This window comes from Acipenser ruthenus, chromosome 9 (genome assembly GCF_902713425.1).
Source record: "Acipenser ruthenus chromosome 9, fAciRut3.2 maternal haplotype, whole genome shotgun sequence".
Taxonomy (NCBI): domain Eukaryota; kingdom Metazoa; phylum Chordata; class Actinopteri; order Acipenseriformes; family Acipenseridae; genus Acipenser; species Acipenser ruthenus.
The window spans coordinates 45,487,843-45,514,021 of record NC_081197.1 but is presented as its reverse complement, the minus strand read 5'-3'; the positions used below and the strand labels follow the sequence as shown (position 1 = coordinate 45,514,021).

Genomic DNA, 26,179 nt, shown 5'->3' with positions numbered 1-26,179 from the left:
GCTGCTTACCAATCCCATAGAGCATTGGCTGGAACATTCCAGAATGCAAGTCAACAAATATATGAAGGCACTCGGAACGGCCACAGGGTTCCAGGATTGGAATGACCAGAGTGGGAAGAGCAGTTTCTATAAATGCTGAAACAAAAAAGCAAAGCAGAACTTGGCATCACTTGTTTTAACATCTTGCCATCACAAATGTTTAGTCCAGTCGGCTGTATAAAAGACCTTGGGCTCTGTACTCAATTTCTAAATTGGCTTTCTGCAACATTTTCAACCCTTAAGGGAAAAACAAACATGAAATTTAACATAAGGTGTTTTAAGCAACTATTTCTGCATCCTTCAGGAAAGTATAACTAGTATAAAATTGCTTATTTTATGGCATTTGACGGTCTAAAACAGATATTTCAATATATTTAATGATTAAACATAATCATGAAATACAGCTCTGGAAAAAATTAAGAGACCACTGCAAAATTATCAGTTTCTCTGGTTTTACTATTTATAGGTATGTGTTTGGGTAAAATGAACATTTTTGTTTTATTCTATAAAACTACTGACAACATTTCTCCCAAATTCCAAATAAAAATATTGCCATTTAGAGCATTTATTTGCAGAAAATGACAACTGGTCAAAATAACAAAAAAGATGCAGTGTTGTCAGACCTCGAATAATGAAAAGAAAATAAGTTCATATTCATTTTTAAACAACACAATACTAATGTTTTAACTTAGGAAGAGTTCAGAAATCAATATTTGGTGGAATAACCCTGATTTTCAAGCACAGCTTTCATGCGTCTTGGCATGCTCTCCACCAGTCTTTCACATTGATGTTGGGTGACTTTATGCCACTCCTGGCGCAACAATTCAAGCAGCTCGGCTTTGTTTGATGGCTTGGGAGAAATGTTGTCAGTAGTTTATAGAATAAAACAAAAATGTTCATTTTACCCAAACACATACCTATAAATAGTAAAACCAGAGAAACTGATAATTTTGCAGTGGTCTCTTAATTTTTTCCAGAGCTATATATAGCATATAGAAAAAAATAGCATTGTAACATTCTAATTTGATCATTTTCTCTAGGGTTATTATACAACAAATGTTCCTAAATATTGACACTTACCTGAAAAACAGTAAATGCTAAAAATTGTAAAATATGTTGTTTGTCCACTTATTAGACAATCTATTTTCACCATCAGTGAATTATCAAAACAGATAAAAACATAAATGTAAAAATAACAACAGACACGTGAAATGTCCCCTTGTACTGGATAGCGCGATCTTTAGCAGAAATATTTTCGATCTTTGAAGCAGCTTGTGTCTTTCGTTGAAGACATTTTAAAGAAATTGTGCAGATCTATGCAGTGTGTGTTCAATCATTTACCGGAAGCAAACTAAACCAGCTGCCAGGTTCCTAAATGCAGCATAACAGGTAGTGCATCAAAACCTTTGCTGTATTTATTTTAAAGTGATAAAAAATATGTATATTTACACTATTCCTTAAAAAATTGAATTTTCACAGGGAACTACATATTACACGGCAATGGATACATTTCACGGAAATCTGAAATCTGCGATAACCGTGAAAAAAAAAAAAAAGGACAGCCTTAGTGAAAGGTTTCTCGGAAATGATGCTCTACTCAGAGACACTAAATACATGGAATAATGGTGGAGGTATTCATATAACCACTGCAGAGCACTGCCTTCATCACGTAAATAGTATTTTAAAGTGAAAAACTCACAGTTATCGCTAGCGTTGTAGCTTTTAAGAATGGCTTTGAGTTCCTGTAGCTTCTGATGAGACCGGGCATGGACACTGTCAATGAGCAACTTCTCCACTGACAAATGTTCGATCTGTGAGGATAAATAACACATTGTTTTAACATATAGAATCACATACCATTAAATGACTGGCTGAATATCATTTTCAATTACAGTGCTCCACTCGCTACTTAAAAAATGAAATAATAAACTTAACTGGTGAAGGGCCCTTATACAGCAACAGTGCAATACACATACTATTTTGCCGTACTTTTTAAAAACAGGCAGTGCCCCAGCAGGCCACAGATTTGAGACTTGCAGAGTCAACTACAGTGTAAACTGAACATGACAGGTTCCTATGCTACAGTAACCACTACTGGTCTGTCACAAGAGCTGTTCTGCAGCATTTTGAAAGAAAAAACTGAACACAAAAAATAAAGAATCCCCCATTGTCTAGATCCAAATTTGTATTGAATAGCATTGATGGAATTAAATAAAAGGAGGGATTGTTTTGGAGCTTTCTTTACCTTCATGGCACGCTCCATTAGCTTGGAATCACAGGCTGGCAGTGGGGGCTCGTGGGATATCTGCAAAGGCTTCGATCCGTCCGCCTCATCAATCTTAATGTTGACCTTGTGGACGGAGGCCGTACCGGTTTTCCTGCCCAGGACTTGTTGGCTAAAGAAACAGTTTCAAACTTTACTGTATAAGCACAGCACTGGGTTACAGTACAGCAATTATCTAGAGTATCTGGTAGATACCTGACCAAATGCCAATGCTATTTTTGCTCTTTTCGGTTGTAAATATCATCTATTACTTTAAACCAGCTTGAGCTATACAAGAATCTAGGTAATATAACTTGATAAAAGTTGGACAAAAATGTATTTTCCCACTTGCCTTGCTTTTTAATGCCAAGTGTGTCTTTATTACTTCAATTTTAAGTAACTATGTAGGTGAATTCAGACATCCGTTTAGGTTTCCTATATTATTATGAGTTGCTACCTGCCTCACAGAGTACTAACAGGTGGCAGTCCGACAGAAACTCTATATGCCATAGACACTGAAACATACATTTCTAGCAATAGATTTAGATCACCTCCCGAATAAACGAGCAATGCGTTCTTTTTCTATGCTAACAAAAAAGGATAATCCCATATTAACTTACTTCCACACAGAGAGGGTGAGGCACTTTGCTGGCAAGTATCGCTCCGCTTGGACCAGATCCCCCCAGCGCTCACGGATCAGCATCTGTGTCTGGGAGTGTAGCACCTCTAGCTGGAGCGACAGGCAAAATGAATCTGAGGGAGCGCTGGTCAAGGAATCATTCACTGAGATAACAGAGCAAGGTCCTGCCAGACTGCAATCAGCAGCCTAGGGGGCTGTTCTAATGACGGCTTTACAAGCAAGATGAAATAATTAACAGCTTTATGCACCACATGAAAATGTAATTGGTTCAATTAATCCCATGGTTCTCAAACTTTTTCTGGTTGGGACCCCATTTAAATAAATAAATAAAAATACATTTGCTAGTAAATGATAGAAAAACCTGAATTCAAAGTGTTTTGTATAAACATGAACTTAAAAGAAAGAAAAGGAGACGTACTGTAGCATTCTTCAATGCCAACATTTCCACGAGAAGTCTTTCTCAATGTCTGCACATTCCTGCCACTATTTGATCTGAGGCACTCCTGTTGGACAGACTCATCATTATGTTGGGAAGGTAACAGACTGTCCCATGACTCTCCTACCTCTTCCTTAGTAAGTTTTTAAAATTATTTTTCAATGCTTTTTTTATATTTCAGCTAAGGAACTGATATTCTGTTCTTTATAATGTAGTTTTATAAATATCATTCTTTAAAAAACAAAACAAGATGTAATTAAAAAATGTACAAGAAATACAAATAGAAAATAACTAAGACTGGCCAAAAATATTTTTTTATCTTTTCTTGTCTGCACATACATAAAAAGAAAAAAAAGAATGCCTGAATAAAATAAAAAGTCAGATCAACTTGAGAAAAAATGCAAATCAGTTCATTGAAGTTTGTCTCCTGGTTCTGCATCACTGTTTGATATTTAGCACCAGTCAAGTACAGTGTGCTCTGCTATGCTTGGAAATGCTAATTCTGATAACTATTCAAAGCAGTGAGCACTGCGCAGAGGACATCCACTGAACTGTATATTGCAGTAGTGAGGCAAAAGGAAAAATAGGTTAGAACTACGGAAAAAATAAAAATAAATACTGCAGGTTAAATGGCTTTGTTTTTATCTTAGCAGTGTGCCAATGGGACATTTAAAAATGTACTAGCTGCAACTTGATTGTTTTATATTTGTATGTATTTGTTCATATAAAAAAAGGACTGTATCAAAAAGATATAATGAAAAGGAAAATCAATGAGTGGCATCTGAAAAAAAAATTAACACTTTCTACTGCTCAGACAAGCATTAGGTAATGCATTTCCCAAATAAAACATATGAAGTATATTCATGGTACTGCATTCCATCTCCATTGAGGTGCTCTGCTAAAACAGTTAATGAATATTATACTGATAACACACAGTGATGGAGTGAAAAGGCAGTTGCAGAAAAGGATACGCAGACAGTTATACATGTCCTGCAGGGGTTTCTCGTCAGCAAACAGTCGGGACTGGACTAGCTCATGGATGAAATTGATCTGCATGCTGTGGACCAAAGCACGGCCATCTGCAAGGGAGAAATGGATACATGAATCAGCAAAATATCAAAAAGTAACAAAAAAAAAAAAAAATCAAAAGAAAGGCCGAGTCATAATTCCAGCAACACTGTCGGAGCCTCGAGGGAGGGTTGTTCAGGTATAAAGAGGCTGGATGCCTATAGCTCCTCAGTACTCACAGCAGAAGGACATGTGGTAAGAATGTAAAAACCTACATACAGAGCGATGTATGGCAAAAATGGGCGTAACAGTGCTGACAGAATTACAAGATCAACGGTAACCAGATTCCTTCTGAAAGGAAGCGTAGCAGATCGCAAGGGAAGCATTCCACTGTGCCAGCACTGATGAAGTTGTAACTATTGTTATGGGAACCGCAGTTGTGAGCCCGAGACGGTCAAAAAAGAAAAATTGCAGTGGTGGCTGGTACTAGCCAGACATAGAGGATTCTTCATCGCAGTAAGTTTCATCCATACAAATGTGCTAAAAGTGTTTCTGTGAATGGGTGAGAAAACAGACAGCCATTGTGGCAGATAACATCATCTTCCCCTGAAGGGGAGTATGGCCTGCCAGAACAGGGCTGATGCGAACCTCATGTGTCTATGGAACATACGCAATCCGATCCCGGTGTCATGGTGTGGGGTGGCATCCACAACAACACAGTTATTGGGCCATATTTGTGCTGATGTTCCAGTTAATGCAGCGTCCTTCATGTCTGTGCTGCTAAACATCCTTTCCCTATGCCTCGATGACCACTTGCTGACATCCGGCACGTGATGTTCCAGCATGACAGTGCTCTTCCTGAGTTTGAGGACCTATTTCATGTCTATTGCTAAATTGTAATTTGAGTAATTTTGACAATTAAATGGAAGATATTTCTTTTTTTATATACTTAACCCTGTGAAGCTATTCACTTTGTAGAATTGTCATGTTTCGTGTTCCTCTAGAGGGGAACAAGTACTGGGAGTTCCCTTTCTTCCTTAAAAAACACTGCAGTTATTTCCCTGTTTTTGTGGTGTGTTAAGATATTGACTTTCATACACCGGGAAGTCTTCTGCATTTAACCAGAGATCAATAACAGACCCGATAGTAAAAACAACAACTCTGACAGATTTCTTTGGTTTTGCATGCCTATTTAAATGTGTTTAAATAATGTATCCATTTGCAATCAGTTTGTCAGTTTTTTGTACAGTATATAAGAAAGTTTACAAACGAGAGGAGGCAATTTGGCCCACCTTGCTCGTTTGGTTGTTAGTAGCTTATTGATCGCAGAATCTCATCAAGCAGCTTCTTGAAGGATCTCAGGGTGTCGGCTTCAACAACATTACTGGGGAGTTGGTTCCAGACCCTCACAATTCTCCGTGTAAAAAAGTGCCTCCTATTTTCTGTTTTGAATACCCCTTTATCTAATCTCCATTTGTGACCCCTGCTCCTTGTTTCTTTTTTCAGGTCGAAAAAGTCCCCTGGGTCGACATTGTCAATATCTTTTAGAATTTTGAATGCTTGAGTCAGATCACCGCGTACGTAGTCTTCTTTGTTCAAGACTGAATAGATTCAATTATTTTAGCCTTTCTGCATACGATATGCCTTTTAAACCTGGGATAATTCTAGTTGCTCTTCTTTGCACTCTTTCTAGAGCAGCAATATCCTTTTTGTAACGAGGTGACCAGAACTGAACACAATATTCTAGATGAGGTCTTACTAATGTAAAGTTTTAACATTACTTCCCTTGATTTAAATTCAACACTTTTCACTATATCCAAGCATCTTGTTGGCCTTTTTTAAATACAGTAGCTTCTAGATGAAGACATATGAGTCAACATAAACTCTCTTTCATAGATCTTTTTCATAGATTCCTTCAATTTCAATATCTCCCATATGGTATTAATAATGGACATTTTTATTGCCTGTGTGCAGTACCTTATACTTTTCCATATTAAATGTTATTTGCCATGTGTCTGCCAGTTCTGAATGCTGACTAGATCATTTTAAATGACCTTTGCTGCTGCAACAGTGTTTGCCACTCCTATTTTTGTGTTGTCTGCAAATTTAACAAGTTCGCTTACTATACTGGAATCTAAGTCATTAATGTAGATTAGGAATAGCAGAGGACCTAATACTGATCCCTGTGATTTTAAACTGGTTACCTCGCTCCATTTTGAGTTTTTTTTCCTCTAATCAGTACTTTCTGTTTTCTACGTGTTAACCACTCCCAGTAATCCATGTGCATGCATTTCCTTGAATCCCTACTGCGTTCAGTTTGAGGATTAATCTTTTATGCGGGACTTTATCAAAAGTTTTCTGGAAATCTAAATAAACCACATCATATGCTTTGCAGTTATCCATTGTCGATGTTGCATCCTCAAAAAAAATCAAGCAGGTTAGTTAGACACGATCTCCCTTTCCTAAAACCATGCTGACTGTCTCCCAGGATAGTGTTACCATAGAGGTAATTTTCCATTTTGGATCTTATATTTTCCATCTTATAGTTTCCATATAATAGAAGTCAGGCTTATTGGTCTGTAGTTACCTGGTTTGGTTTTGTCTCCCATTTTGTGGATCGGTATTACGTTTGCAATTATCCAGTCTGTTGGTACAACCACCGTCTCAAGAGACAGTTGCACAAGCTTAGTTAGCAACACATTTAATCCGTGATGTTGATACAGTGAGTATAAAGTAATGACTTGCAGTTGATGGCACAAAGGCTGTAAGACTCACTAACTGGCCTTTTGCAGAAGTGGAAAAATCCTGCTAACTTGTTGCAAGACATACAACAATCTGTTTGTGCCACATGAACATTTGTAAAGGAAATGATCAAAGGCTGGCTTGGAAACACTTGAGCTCACTGCACTTCCTTCATGCGCATGGTAATTATCATTCCACAGCTGCTTTGGTGCTGAATTGACCATACTAAAAGCAGGATAAATATAGTATAGTATAATAGCAGGTCTGAGCACAACATAATCATAACTCAAGGGTTTTGAATGTAACCACATCCCAAAAACTACATCACTGTTTGCATTATTTAATATTTTGTTTTCATGCTCTCTGTGGAGGGAAGTGTACAACTAATAATCTACTTAACATCTTAAAGGCGAGTAGAAAAATCTGAATTTTGTATTCAAAGTCTTTTCCATATACACACAAGTAGTGTACACATGTAGTCTTGTACATGTAAATGTTGATGTTATGTATATAAAGGTACAGTAAGAGCACTCTATTCAAAGGCCTTCATGACAGGTTCTATAGCTGTTACAAACATTACTAATAAGTTTGAACACGTTTATTCTTAAACAGAATCCAACACCCTTAACCATATATTTTGGAGGCAAAATAGTTTCTTTGTAGGATTTCGAAACGTACAATCCCTAAAAGTCCAGTACACAAAGTTGTGATGCTTGATGCTGCTCTGATGAAAGCCAAAGGGTTTATATTAGATACCATTGTAGAGTTGGGTTGTTATTTTTCGACAAGTCGAAAATATGTCTCAGTTCAATAACCGAGCAGGTTTAAAAGTACAGTTTTGTGGGTGCGTTTGTGTTATCGTGAGATGCCCGCAATAAGCGATGGACGGCACAAGCACGGAGCACCTCCCACACATGAACATGACATTCAAACTGTCCCCCCCATCACCAGTACAATAAACAAAACAAGCGGGTATGCGGTCCGTTTCAGGCAGAGCGTCGTGGTCGCCAAGGTGACACAGCTGAGAGAATTCTTCATCTGACATTCCATCTGGTGTTGGTGTCAGTTTCTGTTGTATTTTCATCAGCACTCTCCTCCTCAACTATAGCAAACGCAGCTTTCTTGAAGCAACGGTAGATTGTTTGCTGACTGACAGAGTCCCAAGCATGCTACAGCGGTTATAAATTAGTCTAGTTTTTCAAGAACTTTCTCTATCCTTGATCACTCAAACTGTTAACCAGACACTGCACACAGGGATTAAATAGCCATGGTACAGTATACGGGTAATCGCTCAGTAACGAGGTACAAATAGCTCACTGATCAATCTGCCAGCGTGTTTACTACAGTATAAGCAGTGCACATCACACCATAAATACTTTAACATCCTATAGATAGCATAATTAAGTTGTTTTAGTCTAATAAAAATCACTAGTGCAGTTAACCACTTCAGCTCCAGGGCGTACGCATGTACGTCATATGAAAGAGCACTTGCAGTACCATGCCATGCCTGCGTATGTCAAGGTTTGCCGTCTATTCTATGTTTTTTTTTTCAACCTGATGTAGTGCAGTGGTGCTCTGTTGTGCTGGGTTGTAGTGCAGTGGTGCTCTGTTGTGCTGGGTTGTAGTACAGTGGTGCTCTGTTGTGCTGGGTTGTAGCACAGTGGTGCTCTTTTGTGCTGGGTTGTAGCACAGTGGTGCTCTGTTCTGGGTTGTAGTACAGTGGTGCTCTGTTGTGCTGGGTTGTAGTACAGTGGTGCTCTGTTGTGCTGGGTTGTAGTACAGTGGTGCTCTGTTGTGCTGGGTTGTAGCACAGTGGTGCTCTTTTGTGCTGGGTTGTAGCACAGTGGTGCTCTGTTCTGGGTTGTAGTACAGTGGTGCTCTGTTGTGCTGGGTTGTAGTACAGTGGTGCTCTGTTGTGCTGGGCTGTAGTACAGTGGTGCTCTGTTGTGCTGGGCTGTAGTACAGTGGTGCTCTGTTGTGCTGGGTTGTAGTACAGTGGTGCTCTGTTGTGCTGGGTTGTAGTGCAGTGGTGCTCTGTTGTGCTGGGTTGTAGTACAGTGGTGCTCTGTTGTGCTGGGTTGTAGTACAGTGGTGCTCTGTTGTGCTGGGTTGTAGCACAGTGGTGCTCTGTTGTGCTGGGTTGTAGCACAGTGGTGCTCTTTTGTGCTGGGTTGTAGCACAGTGGTGCTCTGTTCTGGGTTGTAGTACAGTGGTGCTCTGTTGTGCTGGGTTGTAGTACAGTGGTGCTCTGTTGTGCTGGGCTGTAGTACAGTGGTGCTCTGTTGTGCTGGGCTGTAGTACAGTGGTGCTCTGTTGTGCTGGGTTGTAGCACAGTGGTGCTCTGTTGTGCTGGGTTGTAGCACAGTGGTGCTCTGTTGTGCTGGGTTGTAGCACAGTGGTGCTCTGTGCTGGGTTGTAGTACAGTGGTGCTCTGTTGTGCTGGGTTGTAGTACAGTGGTGCTCTGTTGTGCTGGGTTGTAGTACAGTGGTGCTCTTTTGTTCTGGGTTGTAGTAGTGGTGCTCTGTGGTGCTCTGTTGTGCTGTGCTCTGCAGTGCTAGTCATGCTGTGGGGTCCATGCTGGCTCTGTGGCTGCAGCTCACGACTCGCTAGTCCTCTGCTACACAAATAAACAAAGAAAGGCACAGCTCTCCAGCTGCTTCCCCTTTGTATTGAGATTTGCAGCTCACATTATGCCCTAAGGCAGTGTTAGTAATGTGATATGTGTTTTGAAGTCGGTAAAGAGAGATCGAAATCATCAGGTGACTATTATCCAATTGCGTTCCATGCAAAAATCTCTATCTGAAGACATTGTGAAGAGTTGGAGATACCACAGCAAACAATCAACTATCTAAAGTACATACACAGTATTTAATTTTATTTAAAAAAATGTATGTTTGTCACAGGGTGGCTTTGTGAATGACGTCAGACCAGAAAGGAATACACAGAGACAGACAGTACTGGGGTTGAAACTGAAAACGCAAATGGCAGCGCTCAGTATTTTAATAAACAAATAAATAAACGGTTGAACAAAACACAGGACACGGCACTTTACGCCAAATAAAACAGACAAACAAGACGGACTAACACTTAAACGGTGGACTAAGAGACAAACAAACACAGTGAGTACAAATACTTATGGTTATTATTATCGTTTATTTTCCTTTCTCCACTCACCGAACACACAACCCCGAGTGAGTAAAACTTGCATCTATATATACTGTTGTGCCGGGATTCAATTACTAATTAATTATTCACTTGAATCCCAGCACGTGAATTAATTATGTGCAACCTCGTGCTCACATATTAAATACTTTAAATGCACATGAAGTGATAGTGCAATCCCGTGCCTAAATACAATTATACATCTTAAATAACTCGTGCTGCACACACCCATTTATATTCCGTGTACCAACTACAATACACCAACATTAACACATGCAACATACAACACACAAATGCACACTGGGACGGGGCACATTGCCACAATGTTTTTTGTAATCCTTTTATATATTGTGTGCGGAATTTTGCACATACTTTACATAACACATTGAATATTTCTGTTATGTATATAAAATGTTTATTTTACTGTGTATACATTTTGCTAACTATATATACAGTTTAACTTCACTATAACAAACCCTTCTTATAAAGAACCCCCTTTAATGATCCACGCAGCAAGAACTTTTTTTTCAATGGAAATTATCCCTATTAGAGTGATAGCTTTTACAAAATCTACCCGGATAAAACGAAGTCGGTAGTGACTGACACTGAACTTTCTCCAGTGTGAAACTGTTATTCTCTCAGTGAACACAAAGACCTTGGTAGGCTAATTCAAAGATCAGACGGATTCATAGATAACCTATTGTAGTGTGAATCATGTGTGACGTATGCAACCATTGCCATCTTCACACAAACTGCAACCATGACAACAGGTGTGAGGAGGTAACAAGATTGAAACAGCGTGCATTGAGAAAAGTACGAAAAATATGAAGCAGTCTACGCTGCATATGTTTTTCAAGAGAAAGGGCACTGTTTTTTTCATTTCTTTACTGTTTTCTTTTAAATATACAGTTTAAATGTTGATCAATGTGAAGTTGTCCTTAAAGAACTGCTGTATAAAGATGTTCAATTCAATTTGGGCGTTTCTTCCATCATTCTGATACAGCAAATTGCCAAACCCTATTATAGCGAACAACCTGATATAACAAACATTTCTCCAGGCCCCAGGGGGGTTCGTTATAATGAAGTTAGACTATATATACAGTGCCTTGCGAAAGTATTCGGCCCCCTTGAACTTTGCGACCTTTTGCCACATTTCAGGCTTCAAACAAAGATATGAAACTGTAATTTTTTGTGAAGAATCAACAACAAGTGGGACACAATCATGAAGTGGAACGAAATTTATTGGATATTTCAAACTTTTTTAACAAATAAAAAACTGAAAAATTGGGCGTGCAAAATTATTCAGCCCCCTTAAGTTAATACTTTGCAGCGCCACCTTTTGCTGCGATTACAGCTGTAAGTCGCTTGGGGTATGTCTCTATCAGTTTTGCACATCGAGAGACTGAAATTTTTGCCCATTCCTCCTTGCAAAACAGCTCGAGCTCAGTGAGGTTGGATGGAGAGCATTTGTGAACAGCAGTTTTCAGTTCTTTCCACAGATTCTTGATTGGATTCAGGTCTGGACTTTGACTTGGCCATTCGAACACCTGGATATGTTTATTTGTGAACCATTCCATTGTAGATTTTGCTTTATGTTTTGGATCATTGTCTTGTTGGAAGACAAATCTCCGTCCCAGTCTCAGGTCTTTTGCAGACTCCATCAGGTTTTCTTCCAGAATGGTCCTGTATTTGGCTCCATCCATCTTCCCATCAATTTTGACCATCTTCCCTGTCCCTGCTGAAGAAAAGCAGGCCCAAACCATGATGCTGCCACCACCATGTTTGACAGTGGGGATGGTGTGTTCAGGGTGATGAGCTGTGTTGCTTTTACGCCAAACATAACGTTTTGCATTGTTGCCAAAAAGTTCGATTTTGGTTTCATCTGACCAGAGCACCTTCTTCCACATGTTTGGTGTGTCTCCCAGGTGGCTTGTGGCAAACTGTAAACGACACTTTTTATGGATATCTTTAAGAAATGGCTTTCTTCTTGCCACTCTTCCATAAAGGCCAGATTTGTGCAGTATACGACTGATTGTTGTCCTATGGACAGAGTCTCCCACCTCAGCTGTAGATCTCTGCAGTTCATCCAGAGTGATCATGGGCCTCTTGGCTGCATCTCTGATCAGTCTTCTCCTTGTATGAGCTGAAAGTTTAGAGGGACGGCCAGGTCTTGGTAGATTTGCAGTGGTCTGATACTCCTTCCATTTCAATATTATCGCTTGCACAGTGCTCCTTGGGATGTTTAAAGCTTGGGAAATCTTTTTGTATCCAAATCCGGCTTTAAACTTCTCCACAACAGTATCTCGGACCTGCCTGGTGTGTTCCTTGTTCTTCATGATGCTCTCTGCGCTTTAAACGGACCTCTGAGACTATCACAGTGCAGGTGCATTTATACGGAGACTTGATTACACACAGGTGGATTCTATTTATCATCATTAGTCATTTAGGTCAACATTGGATCATTCAGAGATCCTCACTGAACTTCTGGAGAGAGTTTGCTGCACTGAAAGTAAAGGGGCTGAATAATTTTGCACGCCCAATTTTTCAGTTTTTTATTTGTTAAAAAAGTTTGAAATATCCAATAAATTTCGTTCCACTTCATGATTGTGTCCCACTTGTTGATTCTTCACAAAAAATTACAGTTTCATATCTTTATGTTTGAAGCCTGAAATGTGGCAAAAGGTCGCAAAGTTCAAGGGGGCCGAATACTTTCGCAAGGCACTGTATATATATATATATATATATATATATATATATATATATATATATATATATATATATATATATATATATAGTGTCTGTTTTGCTTCATTCATATAAATGTGTTGACTTTTTTGCAAATATTATTTAATACCAATTTCAGGGGTAAGAATACCAATTACAATAATTTAAAAATCTGGTACCTGGAGTGCACATTCATTTTTGCATCTGGAGTTATTATTATTATTATTATTATCTATTTCTTAGCAGACGCCCTTATCCAGGGCGACTTACAATTGTTACAAGATATCACATTATTTTTACATACAACTAACCATTTACACAGTTGGGTTTTTACTGGAGCAATCTAGGTAAAGTACCTTGCTCAAGGGTACAGCAGCAGTGTCCCCCACCTGGGATTGAACCCACAACCCTCTGGTCAAAAGCCCAGAGCCCTAAACACTACTCTTTTTGCCAACTTAAAGCTCTGCAAGTTAAAAGAGCCTTTCATGGAATGTAACTTTTTTTGCCGATATGTAGTCTTTGCCAGGGCAGCAGAGGGACCAAAAATGTATGTTATCAGACAGGTTGTAGCAACAGGTTACAAAAGAGCTGATGAGTTTCGGGAGGATTCAAACTTTCTATGAACAGCAAAATAAAAAAAAAAAATGTATACCTCCCGTTTCATTGTCTTCCACCAGGATTTCCAGTTTGAGTAGACGCCAAGGGATATCTGGATCATCCCCCATCACTGTGAGCGTGGCTTCAAACTCCCCCTCCACCCGGAACTTCACACGGCCATTCGCTTCAGAACAGAAAGAGAAACACGAGTAGGTGATCTAAACCAAGTGAATTAGCAGAGTCAGAGAAAAGTGTAGTGCCTTAGTCTTGGGAGGCAACTCGTGTTTGCAATGAAAATCCACCCAGCATGAAGCTAACCCTTTGTCTCTCCAGATCTATGCTGAAATGCAGGTTAAGAGTCCGTTCTTACCAACTGTGAGGTTGGCCAGCTGTGGCGGGAGATCTGTGGTGACGAGCCGGTGTCGGAGGATCTGATTGAGCTGGTGAAGGGTGGACTGCTTCTCTACCTTGGTGATTGGGTCAGGAGGGATGATTTTATCCTGTTGGCACAGACCACAAGAGACAGTTTAGCTGTATCTCCAGACCTTGTTATACTGATGTCTCTAATGCACAAATACAGGTTAGAAACTGATGCACTGAAAGCTCAGAGTCTCAGAGGTTTTTAGTATCGTGAAAAACAATGACAAATACAAATAGTGTAAAGATTACTGGTTGTCATTGTCCATTAAATATTCACATTTCTTTTAAGTCTCCTGTGCAAATTCTCCTATATTCATCTAGCAAATCAAAAGGAGAAACTCGAATACCACTGTCTCAGTAGTAAGAAGATGAAATGAAATATAAAAAATCTCATCTGGCCATACATTTGTAAAAACATCTCGTCACTTAGACCATTTTGTATTTAAAAACATAATGTAACTGAGGAAAGTTAAACAATTTGGGTCATGAAAAATCCAATATAATAAAAACATACTTTTATTTTGAAGTCTATTCCCACTGAGCCACAGATGGACTTAATAATGCTCCTGGGGGGCGTTTATATATGGTGATTCGCCAGTACAGTAAAACACTACATAATATAGCTGTGTTTTATGTCAGCAGGATATAGGTTGATCAAAATAACCCCCTTACTTTTGAAAAACATAATATATGAAAATGTACACACACAAACCAGTCTGAAAATTGGCAGAGATTAGAATTAGATTCTGTTCACATAAACTTAAACAAATAAATTCCCTATTAGTAACATTGTAGCCAGGGGTGCCAGCCGAGAATCCTGGACAAACGGTCATTTCATCTGAAACACCACATGAACTTCCTAGCAGGGCTCTGATGAAATAATAACCATAATGTGGAAAAGTGCATTCCAATGTTTATATGAGAGTTACTGAATTATATTTTAATTTAAAACAGCAGCATGCAGAAAGTGCATTACTGTATTAAGCATCAATCAATTATTATGCACGTCAAACTAACAGAACTGTAGAGGATTCATAAATAAGTTTAATTCTGTTATAAGAAAACCTGCCATAATGACAAGTTATAATTCTGAGAGTTTTGCCTTCTCTGTAAGGCTTCAACAGCGCTACACAGTGACTGAACTGCTGTAAGACAAAGAAAGAAGCTATCTCTGTCAAATCTCAAAGCCGCAATGTCTCTTGTAATTAAAGGGGAATTCCACTTTTGTGGCAGCCAGCTAACTCAGCGGAGACAAGTCTGGCAAATGGGTCTGTTATGTCGAATCACAGTGTGTGGAAATCTGAAATGAATGCCTAGTTTTACAGACACCAATTCGCACTAATATTGGCCTACATAATGTTACTTTAGTTAAAGTACTTCAAGATGTGTGGTAAATAGAGTCTGGCTAACTAAATCAATAGGGTATAACGATACACAAAACATTATACAATATGGATTATGCAGGTCACAACACAATACTGTATGTATCAAGATACTTATGTTCCGATGGGCTGGTTTGTGTGATTTGCAACATCAAGTGATTATTAAATTTTTGGTTTAAAGATGAAACTTATGTTGTGCTTAAGTACACTCCTATTACCACACTCAGTATCATGATGTATCAATAACTAATGAACATTTTGAGGTTTCTTAAAACAAACCAGTGCGTATTGATATCACACAGTTCGAAATGCAGGGGGTCGCACTGGTGTCAATCCAGTTATAAAGGGGATAAGAAGGATGGCATGTAAAGTAGCAGCTCACCCTGATGCAGGTGGGCAGGCGTGGGTAGGATCCTGTGGTCAGCACATCGATAGCGAAGGGGATGGCAAAACTGGGCAGACGAGCGTGAACCAGAGCGTCCCTCGCCAGCGATGCCAGTCGGTCTGCAGTGTCCACAAAGAGAAAGGCCTGCTGGTCGAGAAAACTTGAGATCATCTGTGCAAAGGGCGAGAGAGAGAGAGAGAGAGTTTAGAGTGCGGTTCTCATCTATAGACAGCCTGAATCAGATGGAAATGATGTCACGTTAAAATTGGCTGTACTGTTTAACTGTTATTTAACTATATATTACAAATGAATAGTTTGGCACTGGATGTGCAATGGAACAATGAATGGATCAATTAATGTTTCCTGCTGTTCATGAAGGACCCATACTTAAATCTTCAACAAGGAAGTCAATGCCCCATTATTTGTATAAATGTTGCCTTTTAAAGGGAAACTGTGCTAGGCAGTCAGAGACCAAGCAGCAGACTTGGTGTATTTATAAACACAATTCAATTGATCTAAACAGTGGCAGATCTAAATTCTGCCAATGTTTAAATTATATGCAGAGAGCTCTTTGTGTACCAAGCGGGAAAAACAACATCTCTATGGAGAGAAGTATTTAAAAACACCTTAATTATACTTTGTATCAGAGGTGATATTTAGAAATATTACCCTTCAACTGAAGGGTATATTAAATAAAAAGGCAACTGTGGATTATCTGTTTTTTCTTACATGGTGTTGTATTCTATAAACATACTAATATAATCTGATACAGTAGGTGTGCAATCTTTTCTAACCAATCCTGATTTAACAAACGGATTCTATGGACCCCAACCAGCTAAGCGAGCGTCTTCACAACCATGCAAAGATCTCACCAAAACGGGGCTAGAATCCGTTACAGCAGCGCCTCACGCAACACTGTCCATCACGTACGCCAATCACATTGACATGGAAGACATCTGCAGTATTAATTCCTTCAGCGGGGATTCAAACCCCGCTCAAGGAGACGGCTGCACTGTGTAAACACGCAGACGTACCGCACACTTCTCCACCTTGCCAGCATTGCTTGCCCACTTAACCAGAGCCAACAGACGGACAAAGAGCTGACGGGTCCGGCTGGCAAACTGCACAATCTCGATTTTTCTGTCAAAATGAAAAGAAAAAAGGGAAAGTCATTGGCAGCAATAACCCGCATTCCCCATCTTAGAATGGTGTATTCATAAGGCAGTGTTTGTAGAATAGGATAAGCCATGCTGATCCCAGTACAATAAGTACAACACTCTGGCATTACCTTTTAATAGGAGCTAAATATGTACATTAAATACACTAGCTTTCGAGACGACAATGATAGTACAGTAAGTGTTTTTGTACTACAAGTTAGTATAATATTAAGAAAAATGTTTCTCGTGGCTTTACTTGAAACCAGTGCAACTGAAAGCAAATATACTCCATATCTCTTCAAATAACCTTCAAGAGCAAAAAATGCAAATGAAAAGCTAGACCTAAAGAAATCTAACCTTCCATGATTACAAATCAATTTTAATTGAAACTACAATTGCTACTTCTTTCTATTTTATGGCACAGAAGCATTCTCTGTTTCAAATAATATGCATAAAAAACATGAATGGACTTAATACTGGAGAACTTGCAAGAACTCACTTTTGACCTGCTATAGGTCTAAATTCAAACATCCCTAAAGCTGAATTAAAAATGCTAGACTATTGTAAGAAACAAAAGTTAAATAACTTACCTTTCCATATCAGTCTTCCTGGGAAGGCTGAAAAAACAAGAAAAAATGCTTTAAAATCTGAAATACGTGTCTGTCAGGAAACCCAAGTGGTCTTTTTGCAACACTCTTGTGAAGGTCGACTGAATCGTCTGTATTTAGGAATTAAAAAGGAAAGTACATTAAATAAACCTTAGGTAACATAGATTTTGTTAAATTGAGCAGCTCAGGACAAACCCCCAAAACAGGAATTTTTGCATAGCAGTTTGATCCATTCCTGGTTTTACTATGAGTTTAATAAGACACACCTGAGCTTGTTACAGTACATACACTCTGCGGCTAAACAAGCTTGTATTAAAACCTGGACTGGGTGAAACTGCTATGCAGGGATTTCCATCCCTATCACAACTAAAGTGAATAACAATATAATGAAGTGGTACAGTGAGGGTCACTGATTTATATGGGAAAATGTATGCAGAATGGCAACATCTAAAGTTTCAGCTCTTTGACAGATATGTGTTCTCGATCTAAATCAACTTGATTTCTTTTCACTTCCTGCCCCAATTCCCCCAGGCAGAAGGCTAGGAACAACAGAATTTTTTTTTTTTTAAATGTATTTGAAACGAGAAAGACAGCATTAGGTAACTGGGACCACATCCGACGCACTAGGATTATTAAAAAATATTTAGTAGCGTCTGCAACAAGCTTTGGTGACTTGTGCTGGCCCCGATGAGCGATTTGACTGGCTAAGGGTTCAGATCTGAGCACTCGTGCAAAGGGGAGCGTGACAGAACATCAAGTTAAGTTTCTGCAGCGATCTGACAACCCCCTCAATTCCCACTAACCACACACGCTGAGCAGTGGTATACCTCAGGGAGTTAATCAGTATCTGTATGAATTTCAAAATTGAAACTACAGTGCCGAGAGAAAGTTTGTGAAACCATTAGGATTTTCACATATTTCAATCCTAAAATGTTATTAGATCTTAATCTAAGTCCTAATAATAGATAAAGATAACCTGATTAAACAAATGACACAAAACATGATACTTTTTCAACATTTATTTATCCACAAATGATTCAACATTCAATATCCATGTGTGAAAAAGTATATGAACCTTTAGATTCAGTAACTGGTGGCACCCCCTTGAGCAGCAATGACTTCAACTAAGCTTTTCCTGTAACTGTTGGTCAGTCTCTCACATAGGTTTTGAGGAATTTTGGCCCATTCCTCCTTACAGAACTGCTTCAACTCGGTGACATTTGAGGGCTTCCTTGCATGGACAGCTCGCTTCAGGTCCTGACACAACATTTCGATGGGGTTTAGGTCCAGACTTTGACTAGGCCATTCTAAAACGTGTAATTTCTTCTTCTGCAGCCATTCTTTTGTAGATCTACTTGTATGTTTAGGATCATTGTCTTGCTGCATGACCCACTTTCGGTTCAGCTTCAGCTCACGGACGGATGGCCTGACATTCTCATCTAGACTCTTCTGATACAATGCAGAATTCATGATTGTGTCAATGATGGCAAGCCATCCAGGTCCTGAGGCAGCAAAGCAGCCCCAAACCATCACACTCCCACCACCATGCTTGACGGTTGGGATGAGGTTCTTCTGTTTGACCGCAGTGTTTGGTTTTCGCCAAACATAACGTTTCTCATTGAGGCCAAAAAGTTCTACCTTTGACTCGTCTGTCCAGAGAACACCGTTTCAGAAGTTGTGGATCATCTATGTGCTCTTTGGCGAACACACGGGCAGCAATGTTCTTTTTAGAGAGCAGTGGTTTCCTCCTGGCTATCCTTCCATGAACACCATTCTTGTTCAGTCTTTTTCTGATAGTTGAGTCATGAACACTCACATTAGCCAAGGCGAGAGTGGCCTGCAGATCCCTGGATGTTACTATGGGGTTCTGTGTGACTTCCTTGATGATTTTCCGGTTTGTTCTTGGAGAGATTTTGGTAGGACGAGCGCTCCTGGGTAGAGTGACTGTGGTCTGAAACTTTCTCCATTTGTAGACTATCTGGCTGACAGTGGATCGGTGGAGCCCCACATCCTTAGAAATGGTTTTGTAACCCTTTCTAGACTGATGAGCACCAATAACTGTTTTTCTGAGGTGCTCAGATTTATTTTGATCGTGGCATGACGTGTTTCCACACACCTGTATGGTGAAGACCAAACTCACAAAGTTTCTGATCTTTACATAAGATGGGGTCTCCCAAACTCACCCCTGAAGATCTACCTAATTATTTAAACACCTGATTCTAATTATCCCCTTAATTGAGCTGATAAAACCAGAAGTTCACTTACTTTTTCACATACCCTGAATCTTAATTACTCATTGTTTGTCTAATTCATACATCATTTTGTTTCAAAAGACATGTAATTGGTTAATATAAACCCTACTGGATATTTAAGAAAATACTGGTTTTGATTCAAGAAAGCTATCATGGTAAAACTATGGAATTTCCATAATTATCATTGGGGTTCACAAACTTTTTCTCGGCACTGTACAGTTAACAGTGAACTGACTTCAAATATTAATTTAGAATTGATTTTAAAACACTCTTGTTGAAACATACAAAAGCAACAGCTTTCTGGTCTGGTAGCCCATAATATAGCATCACAACATGCCCCAGTTCCTCTGAAAACCGTTGGAAAGGGTCAATTCAAGTGGTTGCAGCTAACAAAATAATTTTATAAATCATGCTGTGAAATTCTATTCACTGCATAAGTCTCAAATGTGCAGTTTGGAAAGAAACACATTCAATAGCACCTGTGTTTTCATTTTAAAAACGTGACATATTTTACTACATGATGCCAAAGAAAGTTCTGTTTGCCTGTTTTGCATTCCAAGAAATCTGTTATTGCTTCACTTCCTAGGTCATTCACCCCAGCAGTGTCTTCAGGGTCAAAGCATCTTACTGGCTGCAAAGCATGCAAGTCAAAGGTAAGCAGCTGGTTGGTTACTGACAGGAAAGGCGGCCCTGAAAGGGTGGTGACAATTTCATTCTCCAGGTAAAATGACAGCGCGCAAGACTTTCGGAAAGCAAAGCCTGCAGATTTATTTAAACTAGCGTAGTACCAGATAACATTTTTTTTATTGAAAATACATGTTTCTTTCAAAACTAGGTTGGCCACGGTGTCCCCGGCTCACCGCACACCACCGACCCCTGTAGACTGGTCGGGCGCCTGTGGGCTTGCCTGTAAGCTGCCCAGAGCTGCGTTGTCCTCCGACGCTGTAGCTCTGGGCTGGCTGCATGGAGGGCCTGCAGAGGGAAAAGAAGCGGTCGGCTGACGACACACAGCATGTGCTCGTCTTCGCCGCTCCCGAGTCAGCGAAGGGGTGGTAGCGGTGGGCTGAGCCTAAATACAAATGGGCATTTCAAATTCGGAGAAAAATGAGGTAAAAGCTTCTGTTTAACACCCTGTCTGAAACTACTGCTTTCACAGCACTTTTTGTTTGTTTTTTTTATTTATCAATATATAAAGGTTAGCCTACACATTTAACTTTAAATATATTTTTCAAGTGCAATGTTACAGATCACACAATGCTGCTACCTGGTGCCTTCCCACTTCCTGTGCTGTAGGTCACGTGGCCAGATTATACCTAAACCACTGATGATTTGGTTACAAGTAGAATCAGTGTATATTTAGCTATAACGTAGCTTAATGAAGTTGTATGACAAGGGAAGTTTATTTTTGGCCAAGACATTAAGAGATATGTAAAAGGTTTACAAATATAAACAGTTTATAACACACAAATATTGTCGAAAATAAACAAAAACACTTTTCTTAAAGCTCTTGGATTTACTGTTGCCTGTACACGTGTGTGACCTGTCACTCATACTGTACTGCCGGATTAGCTGCACTAGCAGCAGTACACAGTGACTGAACGAAGATACTTACAGTTCAGCCAACAGAGTGATTTCATGGTAGGTCCTCTGCAGTAAAAATTCGATCAGCAGGCTGAGTCGGACCCCGTGAGTCGCAGGAGCCCCTGCCGTCGCCCCAGGGGGAGGAGGTGGGGGCGCTGAGGTGGGACCCCCAGCCGGGACCAGTTGGTTATTCTCGATCTGCACCGGGGCCATTTTAAAAGAAGAAAGCTCCGGGTAGCTAATGCTAGAAAGCGATGCAGAGGGGAGCTAAAACAGCACCTCGCGAGTCTAATGAATCCCAAATCCGTGAGGAGGCGAGGGGTCCCTTGTATGCTTTTAAAAAAAAAAAAAAAAAAATCCGCTATGTATTTATGTTCGTCTTTCCGGGATCGAGATGTCTTTTCCCCATGGAAATGCCGGTGAAACCACAGTGATTTCTGTTGTAAAGAACCGACCGCTCAAATCTTCACCAGCGCCATCATTGCTCTATGCAGGAAGTGATTACAGAATCGCAAGAACTACTGACCCGGAAACGGAACTGAAGGGAACTCGCTGTTGTGTCAACCAACGAAATATAAAAGAGTATGTATGTGTACCCGTATTGTTATAGCCAGATATATGAAACATTGATTAAACACACCCTTCCGCTGAACTTTCTACCAAAAGTGTGCAACTATTTAAAAATACAGTTTACAGAAATACAACATCACATGTGTGAGATATGTCATTGTTAAATAATAATAATAATAATAATAATAATAATAATAATAATAATAATAATAATAATTTCTTTTTTTAACGAATTCCAATTCATTAAAAGGAATTGAAATTTGAATTTATATTTTAGACATAATGATTGTTCAGCTATTTTCATTTGAAGCCAATTACTTTGACTTAAGTAATTTGTTGCCACTGTGAGACACGCATTGTAACATAATACTGATAAATACAATTTGAATCAATGATGTATTGGAATTGATTAAAAGGAAATAGGAATTGGATTTGGGAATTGATTTTAAAAAGGAATTGGATATAGAATTTAAATTGAAAAACAGGAATTGACCCCCACCAGTAGCTAGCAGATTCAGAACATATTCTTAAACCTTATTCATGTAACATCACTTTCAATACCTTTTTTCATTAAATTACATTTTGAATTTTAACTCATTCTGAGTTATTTAAGGAATGTTTATATATAAAATATATAAATTAATGAAACTGTCCTGGATAGCTTCTTTAACAGCAGTCTACAGTCTAGAAACAGGTTCATGAATGTCAAACTATTTTATTAATAAAAAAAACAGACTTTGGAAAAACATTATTAAAATAACACATACACAGTACTGTCCTCTAAAGGGAAAACATGTCCATTTTCTGAACATGGACCCTTACATGTGCACAGAGCCAGATGAATAATTTGTTTTACTTTGACTTAGAAAATTAACAATCATGTCAGGATAATGATTGGGGTTTTCCACAGGTAACCACACACAAATAAAGAACTGTCATGGTAACAGTTGTTGATGTTATGCATTCATGATTTCAGTTTCTAGTTACAGTTGAGATGGCTTGCTTTCTGTTTAGTATGTGTGTAGGGACCCACACTAAGGATTACATATAATGCCTTCCTAATCAATGATTTCAATACAAAAATAAAAAGTAGGCCTCAGTCTGCCCCTTCAAATTGTATTGATCTAGCAATTCCTAGTCTTCACAGAGGTGTCGTGTCCTTCTTCAACGGCCTTGTTCCCTTGCCTGGATCCTGCTGTCCTAAACACACTTCCACTCTTACTCTGTATTACAGAGACTGAATCTGCAGCTTTCACTCCCCTTGGACTGACTCCATGCCAGAAGATAGACAACTTTCATATGTATTGACAAGTGCTAAGATGAATTCACAACATAACCAAGTAAAGTAATAGAATACAGTGCTCTACTAGTTTGCAATACATACAATTCATTTTTACAATTCATTTATATTGACTGTTAAAAAGACAAAACACTGTGTCTATGACTAATGAATTCTGGAAAATTTTAATACTGAATAATAACAATACAATTAGGTAATACAATGCATTTTCGGAATGTTGTAATATTGGTAAATTAAAATAACACTTTATGCTTCTTCTTGTAATTATTATTATTATTATTATTATTATTATTATTATTATTATTATTGCCCCTTTACATGTATTTCTTTTTTAAACAATATTTAATGTGGATAAGGCCAGTTTATTTATGCAGTTGTGATATGACTTTGTAGGAAATATATTTTGCGTTGCACAATGTTCTTTTTTCTTTTTTTGCAGTTGACTCCCGGATATGTTGTTTTCACTCGAGATGGAATGCTGTAATAGCAGGTCTAAAAGAATGTGATGTGTCTGCTACCCACTCAGCTCTGGGATGCAAACAGCATGAACAGGAAGTCATGATTGTTGCCTCTGATTTGTATAATGATTTCTTGATTTCTTCATGGATAACTCGTGCGACCTCATTTATAACCCCTCGGTTGAATAAATGTGTCATCTCTGCACATATATCCTCTATGTATGACATCCCTGCAACTCAATCAACTGTAAATATAAAATGAAAGTTATCAATATCATGAAAAACATGTCAAAGACACCCTTATACAAGTTTACCATGGTACATTTGCACAGAAATGTTGCAGTTGTCCCATGCTTTTCTCATGGCTATACTGTGCATAGTTTGCCATGTTTTTTAATATGCGTTACTATCCTTTCACTATGCTTTATTACACTTTGCCATGCTTTTACTAGGGTAAAGTCTTATAGACAGCCATCTCCTTAAACTGTCAGACTCTTCATAACTTGTATTCAGAAATGTGCAAACCTATTATTATCATCACAGTTGTATACTGGTTTCTCTAGATATATGTAAATTCGAAGGTTGTGAAATCTGGACAGATGTACAAGACCCTCCACTATACCAACACTGATAGTTTGTTTTCTGTACAGATCTAGACTCCCTAACATGCAAAAATATTCATATCTCTAATATCACAATTTTATTAGGTTGATCCCTTATCAAACAGATTTTGTAAACATGAAATGTGTTAGAAACATTACAAAAATAATATCAGACTGGATAATGAATTCCAGTATATGTACCTTGTAACATATCATTTCCTGTGTTCAATCCTATTGCAATAATGTGATTGAGTTAAGGTACTTCAGAATACATTATGTGTACTCATTAACCCACGTCAAGGAGAATTGATTGTAAACAGCAAGTGCAATGTGAACAAATATAGATACAAAGAGGCTAGCGAGGACGCCCACAGACTTCCTGTATGGCAAGTGCACTGAACTATTCTGTTGCAAATAAAATCGGATCGTACTCGCATGCTTTTGTAATTGGGTGGAACTTAGTATTTGCGGTAGAAAGAAAAATACTCCTACAACCAGAGAATGAAAATGAATCTTGTTTATTTTTTTCCATACTTGAAATAATATAAAAAGAAAGATTCTGACTAGCTGACATAACAAAGCAATATTGCAATAATGAAACTGTAAGATTTGTTTTTATTTTTAAAGATCATGTGGAAGTCAGTGACAAATCCAGTGCTCCCCCTTTATAACGCTGTAGTCGGGAGCCATACTTAAGAGCCTGTGTTATTTGTGTTAGTCTAATAGCCTTGTAACCTGTTTCACAGTATAAAGGGCCACCTTATAAAGAGGAAGCACTGTACTGAGGAAATGCATTAAAAAAGTGTAACTGGATATCAATCTCTTTATGAGTACATATACTGATACACTGTGTAGTAATTTTACAGTATCAATTGCAGACTATAATTTGGTAGGAAGAAGAAGATCATTTTTTTACTTTTATTTACTTATACAGTATTTGAATATATAGCGACAATAAACTTTAATTGCAGTTTATTTTACAGACCAAACTAAAAGTGATAGACCCTGAACCCTCTTCACATGCCATTCAAATCCACTCTCTTGTCATTTCTATTTTGTTTCAGTAAATAACATGTGCAATCCCCTGAAGCCAGATACTCTCGTTGCCAGCTTCTTCCTCCTTTAGTATATCCGTGTGAGGACGGGGATATACAATATGTATGTACAAATGTCACACAACATTAACATTATTTAGCATACGTTATTGAGAGTATTAGCTTGTGGGGATATATGGGGTTGTCACTTCAAATGTTACATGTAACTTGAGAACACATGGCATCTAATTTATAAATACCTCTTATCCAATTTTCAGCGGTGGTGGGGGATATACTCAGTTTTAAAGCAATAACTGCTACACCTTTAAGACAGTACCATGAGTCAGCAAGTGTAGAAGTCTACAGCTGCCTTATCTGATCCCCTGAATCACACAGACAGAGTAGTCCCTCCATGAGAATGCTAATATCCTGCTAGGCCTGCGTGTTGCAGTGTCTGTGTGTATGTGAGACGTATACCAATATCGAGATCTTTATTTTTTTTTATGAAATACAGTCTCTGTAAGAGAGAAACGATGTACTCTATCAACTGCAATGATTTCCTTGATGCACTGACCACAACAGACCTTGAAAAATGTGCACACAAGCAGGCACCACTGCAGTTTCATTCCAGAGCCCTGTTCATTAGGTAGTATTTTTTCCAGTTTTTAGGGCTAAAAACACATGATGAACTGGTGTTGTAATGTAGGAATTCAAGATTGTTGATCCAGTAGAAAGTGAATATTCAAGTGAGTTTGTTTTATAGTTTAGTTTGGGATATATTGAGTTTTCAAGTATAAAGTTGTAGTGCTGAAACTGGG

The 26,179-nt window shown here is 38.6% G+C and overlaps 1 protein-coding gene and 1 long non-coding RNA gene across 3 annotated transcripts in view; one reads left to right on the top strand and one right to left on the bottom strand.

Annotated features, from left to right (window-relative positions):
- Nucleotides 1–21,913, bottom strand: part of LOC117405778 (mediator of RNA polymerase II transcription subunit 14-like) — a 42,088-nt gene extending 20,175 nt beyond the window's left edge. Inside the window, exons 1-11 of one of the 2 annotated variants that reach the window (XM_059030085.1) lie at nt 21,429–21,913; nt 17,547–17,573; nt 16,834–16,939; nt 15,797–15,970; nt 13,983–14,112; nt 13,668–13,796; nt 4,350–4,457; nt 2,923–3,055; nt 2,285–2,435; nt 1,739–1,850; nt 10–135 (exon numbers count right to left, since the gene is read on the bottom strand). In XM_059030085.1, the coding sequence (XP_058886068.1) occupies nt 10–135; nt 1,739–1,850; nt 2,285–2,435; nt 2,923–3,055; nt 4,350–4,457; nt 13,668–13,796; nt 13,983–14,112; nt 15,797–15,970; nt 16,834–16,939; nt 17,547–17,573; nt 21,429–21,610 (1,378 nt within the window). In that variant the 5' untranslated portion in view covers nt 21,611–21,913. The remainder of the gene's footprint in view (nt 1–9; nt 136–1,738; nt 1,851–2,284; nt 2,436–2,922; nt 3,056–4,349; nt 4,458–13,667; nt 13,797–13,982; nt 14,113–15,796; nt 15,971–16,833; nt 16,940–17,546; nt 17,574–21,428) is intronic. The other variant, XM_034009153.3, reaches the window with a different exon arrangement.
- LOC131737929 (uncharacterized) lies at nt 21,855–25,326 on the top strand. The gene is made up of 3 exons (XR_009329513.1): nt 21,855–21,979; nt 23,202–23,307; nt 23,707–25,326. It is a non-coding gene; the product is annotated as an uncharacterized LOC131737929 (long non-coding RNA).
- The last annotated feature ends 853 nt before the right edge of the window (nt 25,327–26,179 follow it).